The following is a 27,114-nucleotide window of genomic DNA, read 5'->3' on the forward strand; positions in this document are numbered from 1 at the left end:
AACTGGTATCTGAGGCAGGGGTGATGTGATACTACTCAAAACCATACAAGGATGGTTTTTAGCCAAAGGATTTCCATTGATCGCAGACATGTTGACATGTACGATACCTCTAGAATTAATAACTGCACCAGAGATTCCTTTTATTTCATCATGGAGTCGAGTACGTGGGGCGTTGATGAGTTGAATAGCTTTCTCTGATATAAGGGTAAGTTGGGCAGCGGAGTCGAGCACAGCACGGAGTACAGTATGTTGACCATGTTGTGAAGAGACATGAACTAAACATGTACCAAGAAGGATTGTGGTTTTAGTTGGATTGAGTTGACTAGACAATCCTACAAAAGCGTTAACGTTTGTAGAAGCAGTAGGATTAATAGTAGTTGTATTCTTTGAAGATGAATTAGGTGTGTAGGTCTTATTTTGAGGAGACAGCTTAGTTTGATAGCTTGACTGTGACTGAAGTGAACTACGTGTGGGCTCATGCAATAGAGTATGGTGATGTTTGGAGCAAATCTGACACACTTTACTTGAGGGGCAGTTGATTGTGTTATGAAGATAACCGAGGCAGTTTGTACAAATCCTATTCTTGCGAATAAACTCAGATCTTTCACTCACACTTCTAGCTAGGAAAGCTTGACACTTGTATATGTTGTGATCTGCAGCTTGACAAAATCTACAAGAGTTGGTTGTGGCGACAAGAGCAGTTTTTGTATGGTTGGTGAAATGTGGCTTACTTTCACGTGTAAACTTACTAGGCCTAGTTATGTTTGTAGGACACTTTTGGCCAGTGGAATACTTTGAGGTAGATGGTGAATTGAGACAAATACTAGCACCTTCTAAACGTTTGAATTCCATTTCAAGAAAGGTCATTAAATCATTAACAAGAGGGATCTCATTGTTTAAGGCGCGAGAGTCTTCAAAAGATTTTCTAATATCAGCTGGGATCTTCTTTAAAAGTGTTAAGACTAACAGGGTGTTTTCAGTTGTAATGTCATGATTTAAGTTTTTCAAGGCTTGAGTATTTTCCTTATATACAGTGAGAAATGATTGTAAGCTCTTAAGCGAACCACTAGTAATGGGCGATAAATCCAGAATTTTTGTAACAAGCTGAGTGACAATACGTCTCTTGTTTTCATAGCGATCCTTGAGAAGTCGAAGGGCTACCACATAGTTTTCAGGAGTAATATTAAGACTCTTAACCAAGTCTAAGGGCTCACCACTCAGGGCACTAAGCAAATACTGAAACTTATTCACTGGGGAGACAGAATTATTCGCATTGACAGAGGCTTCAAAAATATTATAGAAACTGACCCACTCTTCATAGTTACCACTAAATTTAGGCAACTCAAATTTAGGCAGGCGCAGAGAAGCTGGAGGTGGAGTAGGTGTTACAACAGGTTCAACTGGCAAAAGAACTTTAATGTCACTTATAAGGGCTACATACAAGTCAGAAAGTTCATCATGCATTGAAAATGATTCCTCCTCATCACAATCAGAAGCAGGGTCATCAGTCACAACTCTATTAAATAAAGTTTTAAAGTCAGTAAATAGATCTCTGACCTCCTCATTATAATTGTGTAAACGCTGTATATTAGCAGGAGTCAATTCTTGACCTTCAGTTCGAGGAAGTTGGTTTGACAAATATTTATTTATTTTCTGAAACCTGTTTTTAACAAGTTTTGCTTTTCTTTGTAGGGTAGTGAATCTCATCATGAACAAACAAGTTAAATAACACACAACAAGAATAGATGAGTTTTCATAAAATAGCCCAATATCTTAAATTAATAATGATCTCATAAATCTAGGCCTACTGAAGTGCATAAATCAATTTGCAATTCAACTTCAATAGTAAAGTGAAGTCAATTATCTATTTGTTATTATCACCAATAATCTCTGTTGACAATAATATTTACAATAATGAATAAAGAGAGCATAGCAATAACAATAATTACCAGTTTTCTCCAGTTCAGGACCCTTTTCAATTAGTATTTGATTAAATAAATAATGTCTTCATTTTTCAACAACATAAACAAACTTGCAGGTTATGTTGATATGTTTCAATTCAATATCGGGTTATATTTAAACAAACAGCTGATGTAGATAACCAGAGTTTTGATGAGTTGAGTTTTCAGTTTAATAGCAGACAGGTGATTGGTTCGTCCTCAGTTCCACCGTTTCACTAATCTTGTAGGATATTGGTTGCCATGTAGCGCAGAGCGATCTGTTGGCGAAGTTGAGAACTACCAACTACCAAGGTGTATCGCAAAGGACAGAACGTTGTTGCAAAATGGCGGACAATGGGATAGAATATTTCAGGGAAATAACTACTAACTTTGCAGTTTTATTTATACACCCAAATAATAAGGCTGAATTGATTGTGAGACCTTATTATTTAAAAGGATTTTATGGATGAGATGTGAATAAATATTCAATCCTGAAAAATGTTCTAAGCTTGATTTATTTCAAGACAAACTAGGTAGGCCTAACTTGACGTGATTTAGGTGGCAGTGACAAAATTGAACATGAAAATAATTGTCTGGTATGAAACAGGAATGGACATTAAAATTGTTCGTAATAATGTTTCACAAGACAAAATATTACCAGTTAGGGATGTGACACTGATCATAAACATTCATTTGAGAAATAAATTATTGTACTGTATCAATTATATTTTAATTGGCAAATGTAATCCGGGTCGACAGGACCAGCGAATGGGGGGTAAACTTCGATATGGTGGACTGTATAAAAAATGAGGGATGTGAGATATATTATGTTAAGATCAGCTTTAGAGACGGGTAATGGTTAGCTGGTCCCGTAATCCGAGGGTTGAAAAAGGTTGGGGCAATAAAACGACTCCACTGGTCCCGAGAGGTCCAGGTAGTTTTGGGGCGGCTAATCCATAGGGGCAATGAGGCATGAAGCGTGATGTAAACAAACAATAAATACTTGCAGTCCTGTCCTCGGCATGAATGGTGCGACTTTTGGAATTCCCTCGCCAGGTCATCATCCCATCGCGAAGCTCTAAACAAAGCACAACTTCACTCTACACGTCAACAACAGCAAGCAGCGCTCTCGGCATCAAAGAATGTCGCGAATTTGGGCTTTTGAAGCATTCACCTACCATAAGGGGAAGTTGATAAATATACCTTTAAACATCAATGAGAGAAGTACCTAAACAAAATGGAGTACAAGAGGTAGTACTGTAATAAGCAAAGTTAGTAGGGATATTTATGTTCAAAATCAAATGTTAAGGGTAGAGAAGGAACGTGGAGGAAAAAGAAGAATGTAGCAATGAAATACTTCATCAACAAAAAGCTAGAATCTCTTTCAACAGGGGAGATCGACCTGGTCACTTTTAGCGAATTTCCTCTATAGGGAATAAGCTATTACCGTAGTACTCATGGTGAGACCTGGACCCGGGACCGATTTATTTTTTCGTTTTGAGGTCTCTAGAGGCAAAAAAACCATCCGTTCAAATTCATATACAAACACCACACCGTCCGTTAGCGCGATAACTCGAGCAAAAATGTTCCGATTTTGATGAAACTTATGTTTATTCGAATGAGTTCGCGAACCAGCATGATCGGACTATGGGAACAGGGGTTTATGGGGGGTTTTATGGTGTTTTCCCATTTTTGACCCTAAAAACTTAAAACTTTAAGAATGTTATTCTTATGGAGAATAAGTTAACTGTTGTAGTTTGCTTGTTTATGAACATATTTTGCTCAAATTTGGAAAATGCATTAATTTCATACTAAACTATTAACATTAAAAAAAACACATTGTTACCCTCCCTGTTGCAGCAAACCTAAGTAGCCATACTCGTTAAACAAATGTTATTTAAATAGGGAATAAATGTGACATTTTTAAGGATGCATTTTAGTGTAAAACCAATCAGGCAAATGGGAATTCGCTTAGTCTGCAGGTTTGCTGCGGCGGGAGTATTTTAAAATGTGTATCAAACGTTTCCTTACCCAGAGAGGTTTAGTCGAGGGGAATAGTCTCTAAATATAGTTTTTAGTCATTTGTAATATGGTACTTTGTTTGTAAAATCTGTGTAAGCATTCAGTTTGTCGTATTTTTCGTTTTTTCGTAAATTTTATGAGTTTTTTGTTTTGTTATCAATTGTAAATATATCTTTTCCGCAATTTAATTTCATATATATGTTTTAATTTCATATATGTGTTTGATCTGGTTTTTGATCAATGTTTATGTAAATTTTTGTGAAATATGTTTTTAAATGTACTTAGTAATTATTAAATCGTAAATATTCATCTTTTAGCTGTGTGCCCGTTTTACGCACTTGGATCTTATAGTGGTCAGTTGAAACCTTCCTATATAAAGAACAGAAGTTGGTTTGCATATTTTCAAATATGCTGGCCAAACTATTATATATAAACAAACGGTTTCAAGTAAAAAAAAAAATGCGTAATAGAACTATAAGTGGTACACTTCCATATATGTTGTCACAAACAACCAAAGGAGTAATATTGATTATTCGATTGTTTAATTCGATATATCGTTTGGTTAGTTACCCCTACCTAACTAACCAAACGATATATAGTTAAAATACTATACCTCAACCTCGCTATTAAACATTCAGGTTGGAAATTTCACTAGGTCTTCTTGTCCTGTCCGTACGGAACACTGAGTAATATAATATGCGCTACCAACTTATGAATAATTGTTTAGGCCTACGAACCCAAGAGATAGGCAATTGGTCTATTGGTTGTATGGTCCACTGGTCCAGCGAGCAGCACATAGCGTTGAGAAGACACATTGGAAAAGCGATTTGAGCATAATCCGTAAACCTCTGTTACAATCACCCACTGCAGTTGTCACTTTACACTTTACACAACCACCATTGAAGTGCCGTCAATGAGTTGAAACCTTTAATGTAAGCTATTGGTAACGCTTACCTATGTAAAAAATGTAAGTTTCCCAGCCATATAAAACACTGATTCAAGGTATTTTTCCCAGTTATCAAAACTCAAGAAAACTTTTATACACAAAGAATCTCTATTTTCATTTAAGGTTACCCTACAAACTATTGAACTTGAGATTAATTAAATCCGTTATGTAAGGAAAAACTGTTTTAATCCAACTTGGTTTGGATTTGCTTTTGAAACGTGATCGGAAATAATTGCGGTATTTGTAAATAACATTAATGTAAACATATCAGTGACATCTAGAGAAAAATAATCTTGATCCGAACAGCTGTTTGCTACTGTATTTCATAGATGATTATGTGATAACAATTGGGAGAAAACATGGAAAAAATGGCACAAAATTGGGTTTTTAAACGTCCGTAAGTTTATTTAAAAAGTAGTGAGGCCATATTTTAATAGCTAAACCAACTCTCGCCAATCCAGTGAATACATTAAAATGATTCGCATCTTGATAGGTACTCTCGTTTTTCAGGAGAAGGCCGCGTAAATGGCTCTTGGGCCCTGACAGACGGAAGACAGGCAGACAGAAATTGAGATGAGACTCCTTTCGGCTTCTTTTAAAACGTAAACATAACCTAAAAATTTATGATTCTGAGCAATGCACATACAAAACTATAGTTTAAAAAAATAAGAAAAATGAATAGTTTTCCCTCAAAATTCACGTCAAGACCTTTAAAATAAGACCCCTCCAGTCCTTCTACGGCCATCCAGTCACTCACAATTTCTTTACAAAAATTTGACTTACGGAATTATATATATAGATTTATATAGATTGATTTAAACACATGTCTTTGTATATTTTTCAGTTCTTTTCTTAACGCATTTGTATTTTATAATAAATATTTTCAGCATGAAATAATCGAAAATTATTCACAACACTGTGTATTAGTATCCTTAGGAATTAAAACCCAATGAATTCTATAACATGCCATATTACTGATACTCATTCGCTGAATCACCATTTAAACACTTGAAAGTATATAAACATTAATGCTGTACTTTTTAATGTTACTGGTAACACTATCTAAATCTATCAAACACTCTCCAAACATGTGTTTTTAGAGACAACGAAGCACCTCAGGCCCCTTCCTCCTACTGATGAATGGGCATTGATAGCTATACAGACACTAGCCGTAATCCTGTTAGACAAATTACAAAGGGGCTGCCGACGGGACCAGTGGAAGTGCGGATTAAGAGACCTTACTTGAGACTGGGACCAGTAGAAGTAGGGTACCTGGCTTACGGGACCAGTTGAGTCTGCCCCTTAGAGACACACTGTGAGCACAAAATAATAAACTTTTAAATAGGAAGAAATGTGATTTGGTACCTTCCTTTTTACTGAAGTGATGTCTAGTAGACCGTTGACGCACTTGATGTTTGCTGGCCAGCTTTCGCGTACGCGACCGGTAGTTGCACCAAGAACCGTTTGAATACAGTTTTTAACTATTCAGTTCACTTTTTTGTTAGGTGTGTCACAAATAAATACATAAGATAAACATACGATAATATAAGTTCAATTTATATGCCACAAATAGAGTAGGGGAATATTATAATACAAAACTAGGGAAAATGGCGAGAACATGATGCCGGGTTGAAGAGTACATGGGGAATGGGGGGAATTGCCAGACATCACGTGACAGGGCAAGGGTCAGAACAAAATATGAATGAAGTCTGGATTCACCTAGGTTGCGTAGATGCTTGAATACGGAACAATACCCATCATTAGGATTGATGTTAACTTAAAAGAAAACTATCGACTTAAGGGTTTGATTATGTTCGTAAATTGTAAATCGCTATAAAAGTTTTTTTCAAAACAAATGTAGAGTTATTTTTATAGCTTGTACTTATGATTATGTTGAGAATCGGAGTTGGTGTTGGGAATTTAAGTATGTTTAAAATGTTGTCTTTATCTTTTTATACTGTTGCAGTAAGGAATTTTTCTTCGTGCTCATTTAATGTTTTTCTTTATTAATGTCGAGTGCAAACAAAAAAGTAACTTAAATAATTTTGAAGAAATATGATGGTGTTCGAGTTATTCATATTACAATTCACAATTGTAAATTATTAACTATTAAACACCTTTACCTCGATGCTTTTAAAAGAAATAGACAATTTGATAATACAATTTTAAAATTTTAAAACCAAAAAACAATGTGTTTTTAGTTGGTGAAAAGATTATTAAGAAATTATACCCTTCATTAGGATTGATGTTAACTTAAAAGAAAACTATCGACTTATTTGATTATGTTCGTAAATTATAAATCGCTATAAAAGTTTTTTTCAAAACAAATGTAGAGTTTATTTGTATACATTTTTGGATCCTTTTAGGTAAAATGTACGGTAAAATACAAAAATTATTCTAACTAAAAGAATCAATTAAAAGCATCTGTTTTCATTTCAAAACAATAATTACTTGAAGTTACTTTTATTATGTTTACGATAATTTAACAATCTACCGATGGTAACTACATAAATGCGACCAAGAACTTTACACACATCGAGCACCTTTATTAAAGTAATAATTGCTCGGTGACCGTGTACTTTAATTACTTTACACCCAGAATGTCAAGGCTCGGCGACGGCCGCCATCTTGCCGACGACAAATCCCCATCTCACCATTGTCGACCGGCGACACACAATGCCATTCGTATTTATAAGGTTCCCAGTTTGAATAGAATTATGAAGCCGTCATTTTTCACTTTAGATCCTCGTGGTTTTGAGGCAAACAGACTGAATGGCTATTGAGTCAAAACCGAATTGGCTTCATAATCGTTCTATTGAGCGCTACCTTTTTGTGCCTAGATAAAAAGCTTGTGGATATATTGCCTCTACTGTGTGTGTGCTTCCTTTTAGTATTACAGTGTTTCTGTTATTGTATTGGTTATGTTAAAATGTAAGTTGATGAATTAGATTTATTTATTATTTATTCGGTACCTAATGTGTCATTTGGCGAATTACCAATTAAAATTGCACGAGCAAAATCTGATACAATCGGATACAACCATAGTGTATATCAAACATACATATTCATCTTATCTTGTCGGAAAAATAATTTAATATATAAGTTAAACTATACTCGAAACATCCTGGAACTATGGATTCATACGGTCTTATTCACTAGAAACATAAAACCGCTCGCCAAACATTCCCGCTAAATTTTCCAATCACAAACTCCAACAAGGAAGCGGTCGGCGATTATCGCGGGTAATGTCCAGGCGTTCGTGAGTATTATCGCATTACTCACGAGTATTCCTTTCCCATAAATCTGGTTAATTACTCATATTACCATAAATAATGGGTAATTGTGAGGGAGAGAAAGCAGATATGATGCAAGCGGCGCGCGCCTGTTGTATTGTGTATTGTTGTGTTTACAGTGATGGTTCAAGGTTATAAGTTCCCACACAGACCTTGAGGTTCCGAATTTGGGTTTGGCAAATAGTAGGATTGTAATATGAATATGTAAACTATTGAGGGGGAAAACATGTGGTAAATGTTTAGTGTAATAGGCACCCTACGGTTACTTTTTGTATGTTTTACCATGCATTAATTTGCACAATACGGATTCGGGAAAACATGAAAAGTTTAATTTAGTTTATCACTTTTTACAACAATGATTTGTTTATTATTATACTTTGAGACACAAACGCGCAAGCCGAATATTGTAACTCATTAACACACGATGAGTGAAGGAATTGTGGGATGATCTGTATAACTTTGTTATTGACATAAGATGAGCTTTTTCTTCAGAATGGACCAAAAGACCGATGATCAAGGACAACTAGGCCCAATCGAGACCTTAAAAAGCTCCTGACTTATCTCAAGATTGAGTCTACAGCCTTCTGATTGTCATACGAGCTTGTCACTTCTAAACTGTCCAGCTGATAGCCGCACTCCTGTGTCACCAGTCAACATTATTATGGGCACCTAGTTCATTCCTGCGCTGTACCGGCGTACTCCTTGCCATCGATGTATGATAGTCCTTGCTTGATACGTTCTATGCACGGATCTTTGAGGCACATATAAACAACTAGTACAGGTAAAATAGGCATGTAATAACAAAAAAATTGGTCCGTTGATGAAACTTGGTGAAAACTTTCCTTTTGTCATAAGAATTAAGAATCTAAAGAGTCCATAAAAATATTTTAGGTGGAAGGGTGTTTTTTGGGGGGGGTGGGGGGAAAATATCAGTTTGAAAAACTGAAAATTATATTTTGACGAAATATAGGCATGCGACCCATGTTTTTGGGGTTATTTTTTATGCTGAATCGAATAAAAATAAGATCCAGACGATATAACCTCCATATAAAGAGTTATTGTCTTGATTACCTCGTATATTCAATAATTTTCCCAATTAGTACAGGTAAGATGGTACAAAAACACTATATAGGCTACAGTAGTGTAAAAATATTGGTCCGTTGATGAATCGGGATGGAAACCTTTCTTTTTCCATAAGAATAAAGAATTAAAATAGTCCATAAAAATACCCCCGCCACAGCAAGCCAGCAGACTAAGCGAATTTCCATTTACCTCATTGGATTTTCAATTAAATCTATTTAACTTTTAAATAACATTAGTTTTAACGAGTACCTAGGTTTGCTGCTACAGGGAGGGTAATAAAGTGTGTTTTTTTTTAGTAAAATGTGAATCGCTTAGTTTAAAGTAAATACGTTTGCAAAGTTTGATGGAAATATATCCATAAACAAGCAAACTACAACAGTTTACTTATTCTCGTTAAGAATAACATAGGATTTTAAAATTTATAATTTATTTAATTTTCTCCATAACCGGTAACTGTAAAAAACCACTTAAATATACTATATTAAAAGGTTTAAAGAGAAATTGAGGAATGTTATGCTTTGAGGGTTAAAAATTAGAAAAACAAATTTTGACCTCATAAACGCCTCTATAACACCTTGTTTCCACGGTCCGATCATGCTGGTTCGCCAACTCATTCAAGTTTATTCCAACCTACACCTTCAAGCTAAATTTCATCAAAATCGGAACAAAATTACTCAGATTATCGTGTCCATGGACGTATATATATATATACTGTAAATGTGTATATAAATTTGAACGAAGGGTGTTGTTTTGTGGTTATTACAATTAAAATTACACCTGGGAAACTTGTATACCTACCCGTTTTCTCCAAAACCTACAGCTGTAAAAGAAAGTACTTAAGAATAAAGATACTGTATCTTAAAATTACATGCTATATTGTTATCTGTCATAAAAATATTGGGTTTTCCTGTGCTAGTTCTAGATTTTCACCATAATAAATGGCGATGGTAAAATATACTGCAGAAAGTATGCCCACCACTAAGTATTAATATAAGTATAAGCAAACAGTTTAGGCGATAAAGAATATATATTGTAATGATACAAAGATTAAAGAAAAAAACTTATGGTTAATCATTTGACTATAAGAAAAATATAAAAATATTAAAATAGTATAATAAGGTTTATACTAATTATCTTCTTCACAAAAATGGTTTGCCTTCATTCAAGTCTTTTGGTAAATTAGTGTTGGTTCCTCCTCTTCTACTTCCGCATTCAGACTTGTAAGGCTTTCACACCTTGCGTAGGTGTGTACATGTGATTACACTCTTCTTGAAGCTGCACTGTTTTGTTAAACAATTGCCTTTGCATGTACATGACACCAACTTCAGAATATTTTCTGGGGTTACATCTTATGTCATATTATTTGGTAGCAACAAATTTCCATCCTGTCGTGTCCAACCCCTCTGTTTAGGCACTAATTTATTACCAAACCATAGCTGAACTTTATTACATCTATATGATTTAACATTACATCCGACGAGGGTGGCAGCGATTCCAGTTTTGAACTAGCCTTTTTCAAAGACTTTTGAAATAGTCTGTATAGAACTTCCAATTCAATGTAGAGAATATTTACAATTTTTTCTCCCCATACATCGAAAAATAAAGTTTCTCCAGCTTCATTCACTTCAATTTCTGTTGAACCTTTTGAGTTGAAAGTTGATATGACTTTCTCCATAGCAGCCTCAGATTCCAGTATTTTAAGAATCTTTTTTTACCGTTCCCAAATATAACACTAGTGCTGTCACAACCACTAAATGGATGGCCCAGCAATATGTAGTTGTGGATGTACTGTTGTAGAGAAGTCAGTGAAAAAAAATTACGTCCGTGAACAATTTTTTGTCCGATTTTGATTAAATTCTGTTGAAGGAGTAGGGCGGAATAAACTTGAATGAGTTCGCGAACCAGCATGATCGGACCTTGGGAACGGGGTGTTATGAGGGCTTTTATGGGGGAAAAATTGATTTTTCTCAAAACAATTGGTTTGGCGAGCAAAACATAAAATTCCTCAATTTATCTTTTCACCTTTTAATATAGTGTAAAAACAAATAATATAGTATTTTTAAGTGTGTTTATAAGGTTACGGGTTACGGAGAAAATCCAATAAATTGTAAATTTAAATTTCCTATGTTATTCTTAAAGATAATAAGTAAACTGTTGTAGTTTGCTTGTTTATGAATATATTTCCACCAAACTTGGAAAAAGTATTTACTTAAAACTAAGCTATTAACATTTTACTAAAAACAAACTATATTACCCTCCCTGTAGCAGCAAACCTAGGTATTTGTAAAAAATAGTGCTAAAGGTATTTAAAAATTACCTAGATTTAATTGAAAATCCAATCAGATACCAGTATGCCTAAATGGAAATTCGCTTAGTCTGTAGGTTTGCTGAGGTGGGGGTATTTTGATGGATTATTTTGATCCATTATTCATATGGAAAAAGAAAGGTTTTCACCCTGATCCATCAACGGACCAACTTTGTTATACTATGGTGTTTTTTGTACCATCTTACCTGTACTAATTGGGAAAATTATTTAATATCAGAGGTAATCAAAACAAAAACTCTTTATATGGAGGTTATATCGTCTGGATCTTATTTTTATTCGTTTTAGCATAAAAATAACCCCCAAAACATGGGTCACATGCCTATATTTCGTCAAAATATAATTTTCGGTTTTTCAAACTGATATTTACCCCCCACCCCCCCCCCCAAAAACACCCTTCCACCTAAAATATTTTTATGGACTCTTTATATTCTTAATTCTTATGACATAAGGAAAGTTTTCACCAAGTTTCATCAACGGACCAATTTTTTTGTTATTAGAGGCGTTTTTGGTATTATTTTACCTGTACTAAACAGGAATATTTAAGAAAATAAACAAACGGATGTCATTTCTAAAACAAGTGTCTAGTAACATGTTTGGCCCCATTCACCGGCGAGTGGTCAATATGAAGCAGTCCGGCAGCCATTTGACCATCAGATAGGCCAAACAATGCGGAGAAAGGTCGCTCGATCCGACGACATCCTCCCAGCGATATGCTGAAATCACTGTAATTCCGATAATAACTATAATTAAATAATCATGCTGGCCGCTGAATCAGCCTCCATGACCGGCAAGTCGCCCCGCTTCCCGTCGCACAAATTATTTTGCATCGATTTTCTCAGCTCATTTTGTCTAAGTATGAAAATTATTTCAAATTGATAGGTAGACCTTTTCTCAAATTGCGAAGCGGACACCTTGGACAGTGTACACTTTCACGTTTGATTAACATATAAGACTTAATCGGGTCTTGCGTCAAACTTGATTGGAGAACGTGTCAAAAGTGGTGTAAAGTGTTGGGCGAGAAATATGATAACAAATTAAAATTACATATTCAAATCAATTACGAGTAATTCGAGTTTATTTTCGATGGGTGTTCAGATGGGCTTCGTAAAAACTAGATGGAATTATTTATACGTACGTTAGCGTACAATTGAGTATTGTACTGTACTCACAAACTACAACATTTGCTATCACAAATCACGGATACTGATGCTTACCGATTATTGCTTCTGTGTGCTGCCAAGAAACATAGTCCATCTCTATTGGAGTTTGTGAATGTAATTCATCTGTTAGTTACTCTTTTATTTATTTTTCCAAAAATGTTGTTGCACAAAATATACCTCATTACTGTGACCGTACGTGAACGCTCAGGAAACTCGATTAGTACCTAAAATAAGTTTGATAATGTTAGAACACTCATCAGAGAATCTGAAAATTCTTTGCTTGACTTGCAAATCACGAGAAAACTTAACAATTGACATAATACTTATGAATCAATTTAATAACTTCTCTCGAACCCCCAAATCAACCTAAACTATATCAGTGGTTCAAATGAAGGGGAGGAAACGAACCAGTGAAGCCCAATTGAGACGATCCGATTGTCGCGATAACACAATCGTCAGCGACGCGTGAATATTTGATATGTGGCGCTGTAGTCGTGGAAGTAGGGAGAAGTGTTTGGAACAATCGATTTGTACAAGCACACACTAATACAAGCCACTAAACACATGGGGGTGTCACAGATGATTTTGGATACTGAAGAAGACAACTCATTCATATGGATCATATGCAGAAAATGGGCAAAGTAAAATTTGAAAAATAAAATAGATGAATGACCGTCTCACAGAGAGTATTATTGTCTAAAATTATAATTGATTTCTTTGTTTTCAATACTGTGCTATGAGGGCTAATGTGATAAGAAAGACATTACAGTTTTCAATAAGTGGCCCTATCAGTCAGTTGTTATTCGTCGTAAATTTGCTTTATTCCATTGAAATCATTAAGTAAATTTGTATTGTAAAATCAGCAACAGATTATGAGAGTTAGCTACTTTTATCCACGACCACTTTTATTTAATTGTTATGAAACTGCTTTAACTATTGACATTTTATCTAATTGACACTTATTAAATAGAAATTATTTATATTTGTATGTATTAAAGTTTGATTACTAAATCTGTAAGTGTACTTCTATCGGGATTATTCTCTGTAGCTTATACCAAATAAGGGTGTATTAATTTAGTCGTAAAAATAATTCCTCGTAAAAATCAATGAACTGTAAATAATCATCCCTCAAAGGGATTCTCACACCATACACAATTTTAAATCCAAATTACATGTGCTTACTAGGGATTGGTAAAATAATTCTAGACACAATAAATTAACTTAAACATTGTGTATGTTAAACCAACATCCAATAGAAGATGAAACTTTATCTCGGGAAATTCCACTAACACAAATACTAATTCACGTTAGACATGTTTATGGAAAAACCGCGATGTCATCGTGAGAACGGATTTATAAGAATCTGGAGCATTAACAGCTGTTTTGTCCACTAATGTGTTTGCGCCCGCAGTGCCAAGATCCCAGACAGCATGGTGCGCAACAACGCCGCAAGGTATTCTGGGTAGATAAAACAACGACTGTTGTGACAAGGTTGTCATCATTATCGGACAATCACTCTAGCCGCGGGGGATGTGAGAACTAACTGTTGACATGACAGTAGGCGAGTGTAGGTCTAAACTAAATAGTTCAAGGAGAGAAAACTGTGTGCGGAAAATATTGTCGTATCAGCTGGCGGTGTTTACGAGTACATCGTGAAACTTGTATTCCTAAAATAATTCTTTAGGAAACAATTCTTCTGTGACGTGTCAATTGCTTGTGTGATGGTGTTTGAAAAATATTAACATGTAGAATAGAATTTCAACTATCAATCTGACCCCATAGGAACAAATTAATTAGGTGATTACCATTATCATACACTTTCATTGTTTAACCATAAAACTCCTGGGGTAACCTCCTGGGGTCTTGTGCTTTAAGATATTGGTTTTTGGAAACCAATATCTTAAAGCACAAGACCCCAGGGGAAGCATTTGATATACTGAATCAATAGGTTATGAATTGCTGGTTCGTCCCTTGCTTTGCTTCATATTTTCCACACACATGCCTATGTTAACGACTATTTGTAAGGTATATAGAAGCTGCCTACCTAATTTATGATACATTGACAAATCCAACACATTTATTTAAAATTCCGGCCAAATAGATGACTTTTTTTATTTACACCTTATACAAATTTTTCTTGACGAGCAGATGAATGTCTCGGAAATGATGTTATGTAATGTTAAATATACGTTGTTAGTTCTCAAAACTAGACTACAAAGCTACATGAGGTACAGCCGAGAAAGGCAGCATTGCAACAGTAGCTATAGCTAGTAGCTAGCTGTCCATCCGGCGAGCAATAGTTCAAGTCCAGTCACGACTCGCCATCGCCAGTCGCCACCTCATACATCCACACTTATTATGTATGTATGTTTCGTAATATATTTGCCACGCCGACACTATACTCGGGTAGAACAACATACGATCCGTGCTACAGTGCTACGCTCCACGGTAGTCGACAACTTGTGAGAATTTAGTTTAAAATCATTACTACTACTGTACCTAAAACAGAATTAAATGGCGAAACTTTCCTTAATTTATTTTTCCTAATTAGGCAAGAAAGTTGTAAGTGGCGTTCACCGAGTTATGCAGAGTGTTTAAAATGCTTTACTATTTTCACAAATTGTGGAAGTTTAGTCTAAGTACTAAGGTATGGAAATATAATGTACCAAAATACTTCAAAAGTCTTCTAACCATCTAACCTATAAACAAACTAGTTCCAATATCACTTCAACTGGTGATTTATAAATCATAATAATGCTTGATTTATATTTGAGGGGAAGTTGGTAACAGATACTTTGCATTGCTGTTCAAGAAATCTCGATAACGTAAACAATGGTTTCTTGATAAACACTTAAACGTAAAAACAAATGTAGAACCCGAAGAAGCAATGCTAATACTTGTACAGATACATTCAGGAGCAAAGAGTTTATCAGTAATATAAAATACATGAACTATATAAGTAGGAAACGCCCCCTGTATAGACCATGTAAGTAAAAAGGTTAAACGTCTTCAATATGTGATATTTATACGGTATTAGCACAAGTTTTCCAAACTTAAGTTTTTGTACAATACGTTTGTGAATTTAATACTCAAAACAAAACAAGTTGCTATCGCGAATGCTCAAGTGTGACCGCCATCATTGTTGCGGGTTTCCTCGTTAAACAATGAAGGAGTTTCCACCGCACAATTGAGTGGCCACGGACCAAGGCGGAACGATGGAACGGACCATTGTACCTTCCACCGTTCCTTTTCCTCCGTTCCGTCAGTATGGTTCGGTGTGTTTTCCGCTAGTTCCCCTAATGCACACGGGGAGCGTTGCATGTTAAATATTCATCACGGTTTCTTCACCTCCTAATTATCAGTATCCTGTTTTCCCTTTGTTTCGTCTTCTGACCATTTCCACGGCCCTATTTTGTATTCCATAACGCGGAGTGTTCCGACATTTCCAAAAATAAACAATGGACTGTCGGTCGACAATACAATTAACTGCGTAATTGCAGCATTCAATTGTTCGATTGAGTTTTCCCTGAGTTGGTTGATGGTATCAGCGCAAGTGTTCAGCTACGGTACTCCACCTGTCTTTGTACTCAGTGTTCGTAGTGTTTAAAACCAAAGTCACACATACAGATTCAAACTTATCAATAGGATTGAAGGTAGACATTCCATCCTCCATGTTAAAGTTGTTATCAAATTTGTAAAAACAGCCAATTTGAACCACTGGCAGAGTGTGTTGTTGCTGTCAAAATACAACTGACACTAACAAGGGAAATATGTATAGTAGGCCACATATAGCATATATTGTGTCTCTATCAACTAAAGCTGATCCATGAAGGAGGGATGTCTACTTTAGTATCCGAAAATAATGCATACAGTTCATGTAAACTTACGATTAAGATATTGTAACTTAAACTACTGTTATATCATTAGTATGGACGGTTAGGAGATATTCTAAAGGTACGAGGTGCATTGGAACTTTGGTGGACGATTGGTGAAACGTTTAAAAACCAAAACAGTAACATAAAGCAAATAATAGTAAAGGGTAAGGGTTAGTAAGATAAATAAAAGTATAAGCAATTGATCCAGTTGTAAAAAAATAATGAATGTGTCACGTTTTCAATAAAATGTAAAAAAAATATTTATTAAAAATCATTAAGGTACTATAAAACGATTATATTATAAAAATGTGTGTTTGTTTTATATGCTTGTGGTTTTAAAACAAGTTTGGTCTTCAATACGATTTGTACCTCATTAAGACGGTACATCGTAAACATTCCAGCAATTTAATGTAAAAATGCTTGTTAAGAATCGTTAATATTAATTTAAATTCTATGAAATTAGTATTAACATTCTAGCAATTTAATGTAAAAATGTTTGTTAAGAATCGTTCTATGAAATTAATTTCTTTGTAGAATTAAGTTTGGTAAAAAGTACGAACCTGAGCTCAGCATAAACGTTAGCATATGAACATGTGATGTGCTTTGGTCTTTAGGGGTAGTTCTAGATAGCAAATGAGTGTGCTTGTAATACCTACTACCTTGAAACCCGGAGATAAAAATTGAACAGTAGAAAAGTAAAAGTAAGAGATGGTAGAAGGTTATCAAATCAGTATCAACTGGATCAAATCAACTTAAAATAAAGGTTAAATAAAAACAAACAAAACAAAAACTCACCAGCGCTAGTTCGAGATTTACTCTTAGCGGCAGACGAGTACTTGACCAAGGAGTTGTTGGAGAGGGAGGAGGAGGTGTTGTTCTGATAGTATCCCTTGTTGTAGAAGGATCCGTGGGAGTAGGAAGGGTAGGAGTCCTGGGGATAAGGTTGGTAGCCCTGGCTGGTGTGAGGGTAGGCGGGGGAGGTCGTGCCGGAGGAAGAGGTCGAGGTACCTTCACGCTGCTTGGACGACTGCGAGTTGAGCATGGGTTTGATGTCACACGACGACGCCTGGTCAGGATGGATAAACACACCCATGGAGGCGGCGTGGACGATGACGTTGGAGTAGTCGTTGGCGTTGGACGTCGGCGTCCCCTTGGACATGTAATCCGAGGACGTCGGTGTAGATAGCGCGTTGGAAGTGGACGCCGTCGGGACACTGTCAGGGTCCGGGGTAGCGTCCTTAGGTGGTGTGGGGGGAAAACTGAACATGGCGTGGGACACCGAGGACACGGGGTTGTGAGGCGACTTGGCGGAGGCGGGGGTGTCTTCGCTGGACGACTGGACGGGGTTGAAGGGCGAACACCACGAAGACGCGGTGGAGGTGGAGGGTGGGTGCCCGTTCTGGGGGTAGGAGAGCTGCTTGCTGTCGGACCCTGATATCCATGGGTGATGGCTGAAGTGAGGTCTGCACACTTGCCTCGCCGCCGCTGCAACAGACAAAACACCCGTTAAAGTATCAGCAAGCAGCTCTCGCCCCACAGAAGTACTTCTTACGTCAACATGATAACATAGACATTTAATTAAATACAGGTTTTAATATACCGGGAAGGTCAAGGAGGAAATGTGGACGTGTATTCTAGCAACCATCCTGCTCGTGGCTAGTTCTTTTCGTGGCTATTCCTATTTTATTGCATAGCTCAATTGATACACACTGCAATAATTGAGAAACAGTAGCTCAGCTACAAAAGTGTAGACCTGCTAGGGAACTTTCCGTGAGACCTGAACATAAGTCACTATCTTTTTATGACAAATTCAACTGAGATATCAAATTAGTACCAGTACGAGGCCAAGTGCCAAGGTGCTACTTAAGCAAAGTCTGAAAAGTCTGAAAAGAGTCAATTTGGCCGGCACGCGCTGCGGCTGCAGTGCAGTTCGCGTAAGTGATGGTTGTAAAGGCATTAAGGACAATTGGGGAAACAATGCACAGGTGTGGTTATCAATTAGTGAGGTTCGGCCGCAGCTTGTGCAGGTGCGGACTGATTCATCGTTTCCTGCGGACAGGTGCGGTAACGGCTCACTCGCCCAAGGATGATTGCGGTCAACTTAAGTATTAGGTAAGTCCGGGCTTGGAGTAGCAAAACCCAAACAGCTGATATTTGACAAGGTATATATGACAGGGTCGAAAGTCGTTAACTGGTTTAAACTCAATTAAATATAAATTAACAAACAATGTTTCAAAACTAAAATAGTTTTAATTTACCTCTCAAAATTACTTCTAACTTATTTTCAATTTAATTTGCTAAAATAAACAAGCAGCTGTTTAGCAAGTCATTCAATCGTTTCATCTATAAGATTGTGTTAGTGTGTGTACATTATACTATCGTCACTATCGATATGTCGAAATATTTACAATAAGGCAACAATTAACTGAAATCGATTTAAGAATCTGTACACACTTTCGACACATGCAATTTTATTTACAAACGAAATTTACAACTGAGCTGACAGAATCAGCAGCAACCGAAATACTTGAATCACTTACTAAACAGATAGCTGCTTATTTAGCAGGATATAAAAAAGCTAGATGTCGTTTTGAGAGGTAATTTTTACAAAATATATATATATTTTTAGTTTTATTATTGGTAACTTACATAGTTTTCTTAAATTATGGTGCAAAGTGACGTAAAATATAGTTCATCACACGTGCAAAAAGCTCGAAAAGAGTCAATAAACGACATAGTTATGAAATATACTACAGATCGTCGCGTGCTTAATAAGCTAAATTTTCAGGCTTGTTATGACATTTCCAACGTGTGATATTTTAATACCATCGCGACTGAGGGCTACAAATAACCTGATGACACATAAGTAAGTTTACCGTAACAACTCGATAAATATCAATGCTAAAACTGAAAGAACGACCTCGGAAGGCCAAGATAAAATCGATCCACAAATAAGTCGTGCAAGAAGGTTAGACACCGAGAGTTTGTAAACATACTTGAGCGCAAAGGGCGATCGACTGTAACCACAAACTGTTCGACGACTTAATTTTACCGTTACATTATCAATTCAATATGCGGTGTGGGGAAGATATTGATCTGGCTTAGCTGGCATGTGATACAAATACACTCCCCTCACACGACCAGCCATAACATTAACTGGTGGAATCGTTACCCCTTCCATCCCCCACTTCCCACCTACTACAACCACCTTCCCACCCTTAATGTCAATACACGCTCGCGTGAAGGTCTTCATTATGCTATATAAATATATGATTGCGTTCTCTACAATGTGGGTGCGCTTGTGCTGTAGTTGTAGAGGTAAACAAGTGAGTTTCAAGATAGGTCTACAGCTTGTACACGAATAGTTCATACACAATATTAGGAAGTTGCAGTATTGTATGTGATGGGTTCAAAAACTGATTCGTATATTATACAAACGATTTCTTACATTCTCTGATTTTTTTTAATAATACAGAGCTCTGATGACAAAATATTTAGCAGCGATGGATTCTAAAGCTGAAATATATATTGTTGGATTAATACAACGTAACGTAGTAATTAACTTCACTAAACGTTATGAAAAATTGAAAGCTATGTTGGATATTTTACTGGTTTGTAATTTTGTTTACATGTACTTAAAAAAAATTGAATGTGAATATTATTTGAGAGACAATAGTAAGCTAATGCTAGAAACTTTGAATACTGCTGTTACACCCGTAATACGTATGAACAATATTAAGCCAGAATTAATTTTTTCCTACAGTTACCTAACAATGTACATGTTCTCTAACTGATTTGAGAAAGCAAAGTGGCCAATTCGCTCATCAGTGAGACAATGTTAACATTGTCTCACTCTAATTACTTTGTCTCACTCCAGTTTTGCAACGAGAAAGCACGAAATAGTGAGCGCGTAACATGCAGGCAACGTCGTATGCGCGCGAAATACGTTGGCAGCACTGGCTGTAAATCAGCTGGTCAGCTGTTGTACTGTTGTATTTGTCACTTCACATTAAATGTTATATTAAAAGTTCACTTCTGTGTAAAAATAGGTTATGTTTCTTCACCAATTTATTTGTTTTATGGTAACTGTAGGAAAAGTATAATGTGCAACTCGAGTTCAAAGTACAATTGCCTCAATGAGAAGTGAGTCAATTACTCACTTTTCTCACTAGTTACACAAATAACTATTTTTTCTAGTTGCGGTTGATTTTAACTTCTGTTTCATGTTTAATTGTGCAACGTGCATTTAGTAACCAGCCAATTTAGCAAACCACCTACGCATACATGACAACAAATATATCATTCTAAATGTCCATATTAGTTAGTAGATAAAACAACAGTGGTTTACATCAAAAGTGCACTCTACGTACCGGTAAAATGACGTTGTCTTAAGCAGAACTGCAAGGATTGTAAATTTAATGAAGAGAGTAAGTTCAACACATACGTTAGCTAAATAAACTCATTACAACTCCATCTCAAACTTGTAAGGGCCCGCAAGCACTGTTTTAGCAGATTTTGCAAAGTTTCCAGACAAGCGGCAGTAGAGAGATCGGTCGCTAGTTTACGTAATCTCTCTGTTTACATTCGGCCCCAGCTCACGTCCGCCACATAATGCCGACTCGTCGTGGCCAATGAGCGCGCGCCTCGATTGACGAATCGCGTCCTCTGTGACAAGTGTTTTTGTCCTCCTTAATTACTCATCTGGCCGGGATTTACGAGCTTGTCGCTGACTCGTCCTTTTTTATTGTACATAACCGGGAATTTCATTTTTATGTAAATGTAGCTTTTTATCGGCCCCGGTTTATTGCGGGTTTTTGTTGCTCGGCCATTGGCACGAAGCGTGATATTTTTCGCGGATTGGGTTTTTGTTTTGTTCCACCATTGTTGCCGCTGAAGGTCTGTGGTTGTATATTGGAGTGATAAAGTGATTGAGTTGGTTATTTCCTTCAAATATGTAGATACGCTATTCCGTTTACATGTTAATTTGTAGCCAGGTTTAGAATTAAGAACTTAATTTGATTGAATCGCTGTAAAAGTAAACTGCTATGAAATCTGAAATACAGTTATCCTTATTTTTACGTAATCTTTTAAATCATGCCAAAATAAAAAGACATGTTTGTTGCGCTTGAGTGCCCCATAGTATGAACCGCTTGAAAATGAAATAGATCGTTGATAATATAAAAACGATTTTTTTAAATTTTTATTTATACACAATTTATACACAATTTAATTTTTTTATATCTTTACTTTAACTCCATGAGAGAAGTTGAAACCACTATGTTCTCTTTGAAAATTGACCGCAACTGGTCTACATAGATGAAATATTTACTTCAGTGTCCAAAAGTAAATGGTTAAGAGTCTATGATTTTACCGATGTTGATTCATCATTTATAACGAAATGTAACACAACTTTGGTTGGGATTCGTAATTCTATCAACTAATACTTCATTGTTAGAAAAATTGTGGCAAGTATCTCTTAAACTAAATGATGAACTGTAAACACTAAATCACACACAGACTAGCAGATAATCAAAAATATTAACAATATTTATATTAATGGTTGATCACCGTAACTTAAAGAAAAATTGGCTTTAGAGGGACAAAATAAGGAGGTAGGTTTAGGAAAAGTATTGAAAGATTTTGTTTTTGATTGTTTTAAAATTAATTGACTAAAATTTTTCCGTTTACAAGAGACAAGCCCACCTAGGAAGATCGTGTCCAAGTGCGTGTGAACACCAGGGACACAAGGGGGTAACATAAGCAGCGTATGAGGGCACCTCCTTGTACGAGGCGTGGGACATCGTACTAGACGACTTGCTAATTGGGGGATGAACACTGTTACGGATGTTATTAATTATTTAAATATTCACTCGACTGAAAGATAGTTCTAAGGTAACAGAGGAACTTTGTCCGCACTAAAAGACAAAATGATTATCAATAGAAAACTCCAAATAGTTAGAAACATTTGTTCTGCATATTCATGAATATATGAAAACAAAATACCTCAGGTGTGTTTATTTGATACATAACTATTCTTCACCTGTGTTCTATAGTGATAGTGTTTAGTGTGTGGTGTGTAGCACGTTGCCGCGGACATGCACGCCTAGCCACAGCCAATGGCCAGCCGTAGCGGACAAATATGGCCGACGGCCTCTGAACAAATGCTGGAAACATGAGGCCCGTAATGAGCACAAGCATGGGCTGCGCAAATAATTAGGCATGGAAATGGCCGGGTCGTAGCGACTAGCGCGCCATGACTGGTGACCGACGACCGTGACGTGGACGTGGCGTGACGTCATAGATGAACAAAACTGACACTGTGTGGAAAATGGGCAAATTGTGTATAACTTTTGTATAAATGTGTATAAGGTAAGAGAGAAAATATCGACGAAAGTACCGTTCATGTGAAAATCACTAAAAGTTTTCAAACTAAACTGGAATAGAATCAAGCGGATCGTGAAAGTTGAATTAATTTGATAATAATCGCAACATCCCTTACGTCAAAAAATGTTATGAAAATCTTAAAAAAAATCGTCAAATTTGTGTTAGGTAGTCGAATTTGTCTTACTCGCATCAAAGTTTGAGACCCTAACCATTATAACGCACAAAATAATTGTTTTGCTATTAAGTCTTAATGGACAATGTTAAATTAGTTCAAAGTTATACACGAGTGTGTGTCAAATTCGTAATTATCATTGTATGAGTTCCTATCATACTGTATTTAAAAAATCGGAAATCGCATTTAATCTCTATCGTGTTTAAAATGGCGTAGTAATTTTGTTTGGTGAATAATGTTTGTAAATACAGTTATTTAACCTCCCGAGTTTTCATACTATACAGTACTTGCCCAATCTTTTTCCGTAGGAGTTTTTATCAATCTATACACAAGCAAGTGATAAACAACTAATTTTTTCGATCTGAAAGGTAAAAGGTAATGTATTTAACACGATCCATGTGCAATGTCGTGTTAGTTGTCAACTAAACCAACACTTCCTTAGGAATGAACAATGCTAATCAGTCATCATGCCTTTTTTCTAGATAATTTCAGTGTACCAAATTCCTCTCAACATCGATAATCCCTCGTGAGATGAAACGTACCCCACAAAGCTGATTGGAGTACGAGAATCTTTAGAGAAGAGAGAGGGTAGTGATTGTTTGTGCATCAGGGCATGACCGAGCCTGTAGGCATTAGTCAAATTGCTTCCTGTCCTCTATTCTTGACGAATTCGCGATCCCTGATAAGTCTTGTGTGAGAGGCGCCTACACTAAGTGATGAATACTGGCGATTGGACAGTCTATCTTACCGCTAATGGGATTAAACAGCTCGTCCAATGAAACCTTATCAGTCACCCTACAAAGTTCACGCGAGGATGAAAGGCACAGTGTAAGTGTTATTAGAAGGGGTTGCAATTTTAGGGTGAAACAGAATGTATTTGAAAGATTTTCATTTTACTTTGCGATTTTAAATCGATATCTTCCATAGGGCTTTGAGTTGTTGAGCTTCTCTTTGTAGTGAATTTAGTGTTTGCAGTTATTTTTTCTTCTGTGATTTTGTTCAATGAATTTTAAATCGATATCTTCCATAGGGTTGTTTGAGTTGTTGAGCTTCTCTTTGTAGCAAATTTAGTGTTTGCAGTTATTTTTTCTTCTGTGATTTTGTTCAATAAATTACCAATAGACGCGATAACAGCTTCCTTGATAAGCATCAAAATATTTTACTGCTTTTATTATCGTTCATACTTAAAAAGGTACAGTTTCCAACCACTAAAAAGATCCAAGATGCATACACACCACAATTACAATTTACTATAAACACTTTTAAATTAAATTTGTAATTTATTAACACATTAGAAAGTGTAACAGTCGAGCTGTCCTTTTAAATACACAGCAATAAATAAGTCGAGATTTATATGGTTGGGGAACGAGCTGAACACAGTACAATGGTTGCCTGCACTGTTGCTCTTTATGACCTAAAAATTAAATTGCCCGTAGTGTGTGATTCTTTTGTGGCGCCGAAATAATAACAGGCCACTAGGGAAATTTATTGCTTTTATATAACTGTTTAAAAAGAGTCGGTGCACTGGTGAACATCGGGGAATTATAATATTAACTTGCCTGGAAGTTTATAATAGTTCTAGCAAGGACATAAGTTTTAATTCATAATATTATATTTCAATTTAAAGCTGCCAAGTAGCAAAGCGTTAGAGATTTTGATAATAATGACGAAGAGCATTTGATTTCAATCCGTCAACTAAATTAATTACAAATGAAGCATAGAGATTTTGAAGCTACAGTGCTCCCAAAAAGAAAATCATAATTCTTGTTTGTAGCTGATGTGATTCGCGATTCTTTTTATTCAGGTAAATGTAATCGTGAATTGGTTAAAATTAAATTTAAATACTTAAGAAAATGTATGTACAGTATATTTATTTTATGACTTAAAATCCAATAGTTTTCTGTATGGAATCTTTGCTTATCTTGAGCTGCTTGTGCATTATTGATATGTAAGTGGCATGGTAACAAGATACCAAGAAGAACGGTGGATTATTGCCAAGACTATACAGTGCATTTCTCGATAAATTAACATTACACCCACAGTATAGCCAAGTGTACAAGGAACATACAGCAGCTAGGTGAGGCTTGAGAGAAGTGATCATTCAGCATTTATAAATCCATCAGACCAGACATGTGTCGCGGTAACAAAGGTCCCGCGTGATCTAACAGTGCATTTCTCGCTATGTTAATGCCACAGTAGTGCCAAGTGTACAGGGAACATACAGCAGCTAGGTGAGGCTTGAGAGAAGTGATCATTCAGCATTTATAAATCCATCAGACCAGACATGTGTCGCGGTAACAAAGGTCCCGCGTGATCTAACAGTGCATTTCTCGCTATGTTAATGCCACAGTAGTGCCAAGTGTACAGGGAACATACAGCAGCTAGGTGAGGCTTGAGAGAAGTGATCATTCAGCATTTATAAATCCATCAGACCAGACATGTGTCGCGGTAACAAAGGTCCCGCGTGATCTAACAGTGCATTTCTCGCTATGTTAATGCCACAGTGGGATCATGATTGGAAAGGCTCGGTCTTTGTACAGTTCGACCTTCGGGTGATGCGATCTAACATCCACGCCGTTATACACTCAAGGACTGTATATTTACTTGATCGACAACTGTAGGGATTGTAAAGTATTCAAAATTCTATTCAGGTGGTCGAGAATTTCCGAAAACAGCAGTACCCGATGTTGCCGATAATAAAACGCCAGGACAGCGGGTTTTATTGATACGCTCGCCAATTAAGAGTCCCAAAACCGTTCGCGGTTTAATGTCGGGACAGGAATCTAACCTTGAACAACTGAATTATGCCCCCTCAAATTTCTAAGGTCAAGGCGTAAGGCGAGACGTGCTGGCTGTTGATATTTTCACCTGCTGGCGCGTGCTGGGGCAGGTGTACACTCTCTCTTGCTTCAACACAAAAACCGTTATAATTTAATATATTATCCTAATTTATGCTGACAGTAATACAGGTGAGCAATTAAACTTAATACTTTACGAAAACAAATACCACCACAAAAAGTGCGGCTCTAATGGGATCGTGTTTTAAGACAAAGAGAATTTCTAATTTTTACACATTGTGAGCGATTTTTGTCCAGCACGATCTGTGACATTGTATTTGTTTAATTTCTTTATATGTTTAAAAGATACGTACTTAAATTTGTTTGACATATCTTCAGGCGTTTTGCAGACGGTATACTAGATATACTACTAAAATACAAGACCAAATCATAGGTTAAAGACCCTAAAACACAATGATTAAACCGGAGTTAACCTGTTGAGGATTTTAAAAACTTTTAATCCTAGGTTTGATTTACACGATTTTATTCAACACTACAGTAACCGTAAATATACAAATTACCTCATCACATTTCTCACAGAAACCTACAAATAATCGTACAAACACAATTATCGTGCCTTCGCCGTCACCGCGCCATGGACGGCCGGAGACTTGAACGCACGGATGAGCAGAAGTGTATCCGTCCACGCTCCCACGGTGTATCAGGTATAATGAAAGGTAAGTATTTTTTGTGCAATGATACTGTTGCGCGGCTCCCGGACCCCGCACGCGTTCGTCACCCGATACTTCTGTGTCGCGGCGCCGCCGAGGAAAAACACCATCTTGGAATTTTCAAAAAGACCATTTGTCCCGCGCTGTTTATTACACTCGCTTGCGACTGTTTATGGATTGCGTTATGCGGCGCGTCCTGACAAGGTGGGTTTCATCGTCCAATGAGGAATGGGTCGCCGAGAGTTATGTGACGGGCTGGGATCGTATGTGGTGGAGAGGTTGTCATGTGGCCATGTGGGAGTCGCTGCACTTTTTTAACTTGGATTAAAGTTATTTTATTTTTAGATTAGGGACGTATAAAATAAGTCCAAATGTATGTTTACAACGGCATTATGTGAGAAATAT

The 27,114-nt window shown here is 36.5% G+C and overlaps 1 protein-coding gene across 3 annotated transcripts in view; it reads right to left on the reverse strand.

Annotated features, from left to right (window-relative positions):
- The window catches only part of LOC128994085 (GATA-binding factor C-like), a 106,048-nt gene that overhangs the window by 49,793 nt on the left and 29,141 nt on the right, over window positions 1-27,114 (reverse strand). For 2 of the 3 annotated variants that reach the window (XM_054418329.1, XM_054418328.1), the window contains one exon: window positions 17,441-18,130. In XM_054418329.1, the coding sequence (XP_054274304.1) occupies window positions 17,441-18,130 (690 nt within the window). The remainder of the gene's footprint in view (window positions 1-17,440; window positions 18,131-27,114) is intronic. The other variant, XM_054418330.1, reaches the window with a different exon arrangement.

This window comes from Macrosteles quadrilineatus, unplaced genomic scaffold (genome assembly GCF_028750875.1).
Source record: "Macrosteles quadrilineatus isolate MER2022 unplaced genomic scaffold, UCM_ALF_1.0 Scaffold_5__1_contigs__length_97177068, whole genome shotgun sequence".
Classification (NCBI taxonomy): Eukaryota; Metazoa; Arthropoda; class Insecta; order Hemiptera; family Cicadellidae; genus Macrosteles; species Macrosteles quadrilineatus.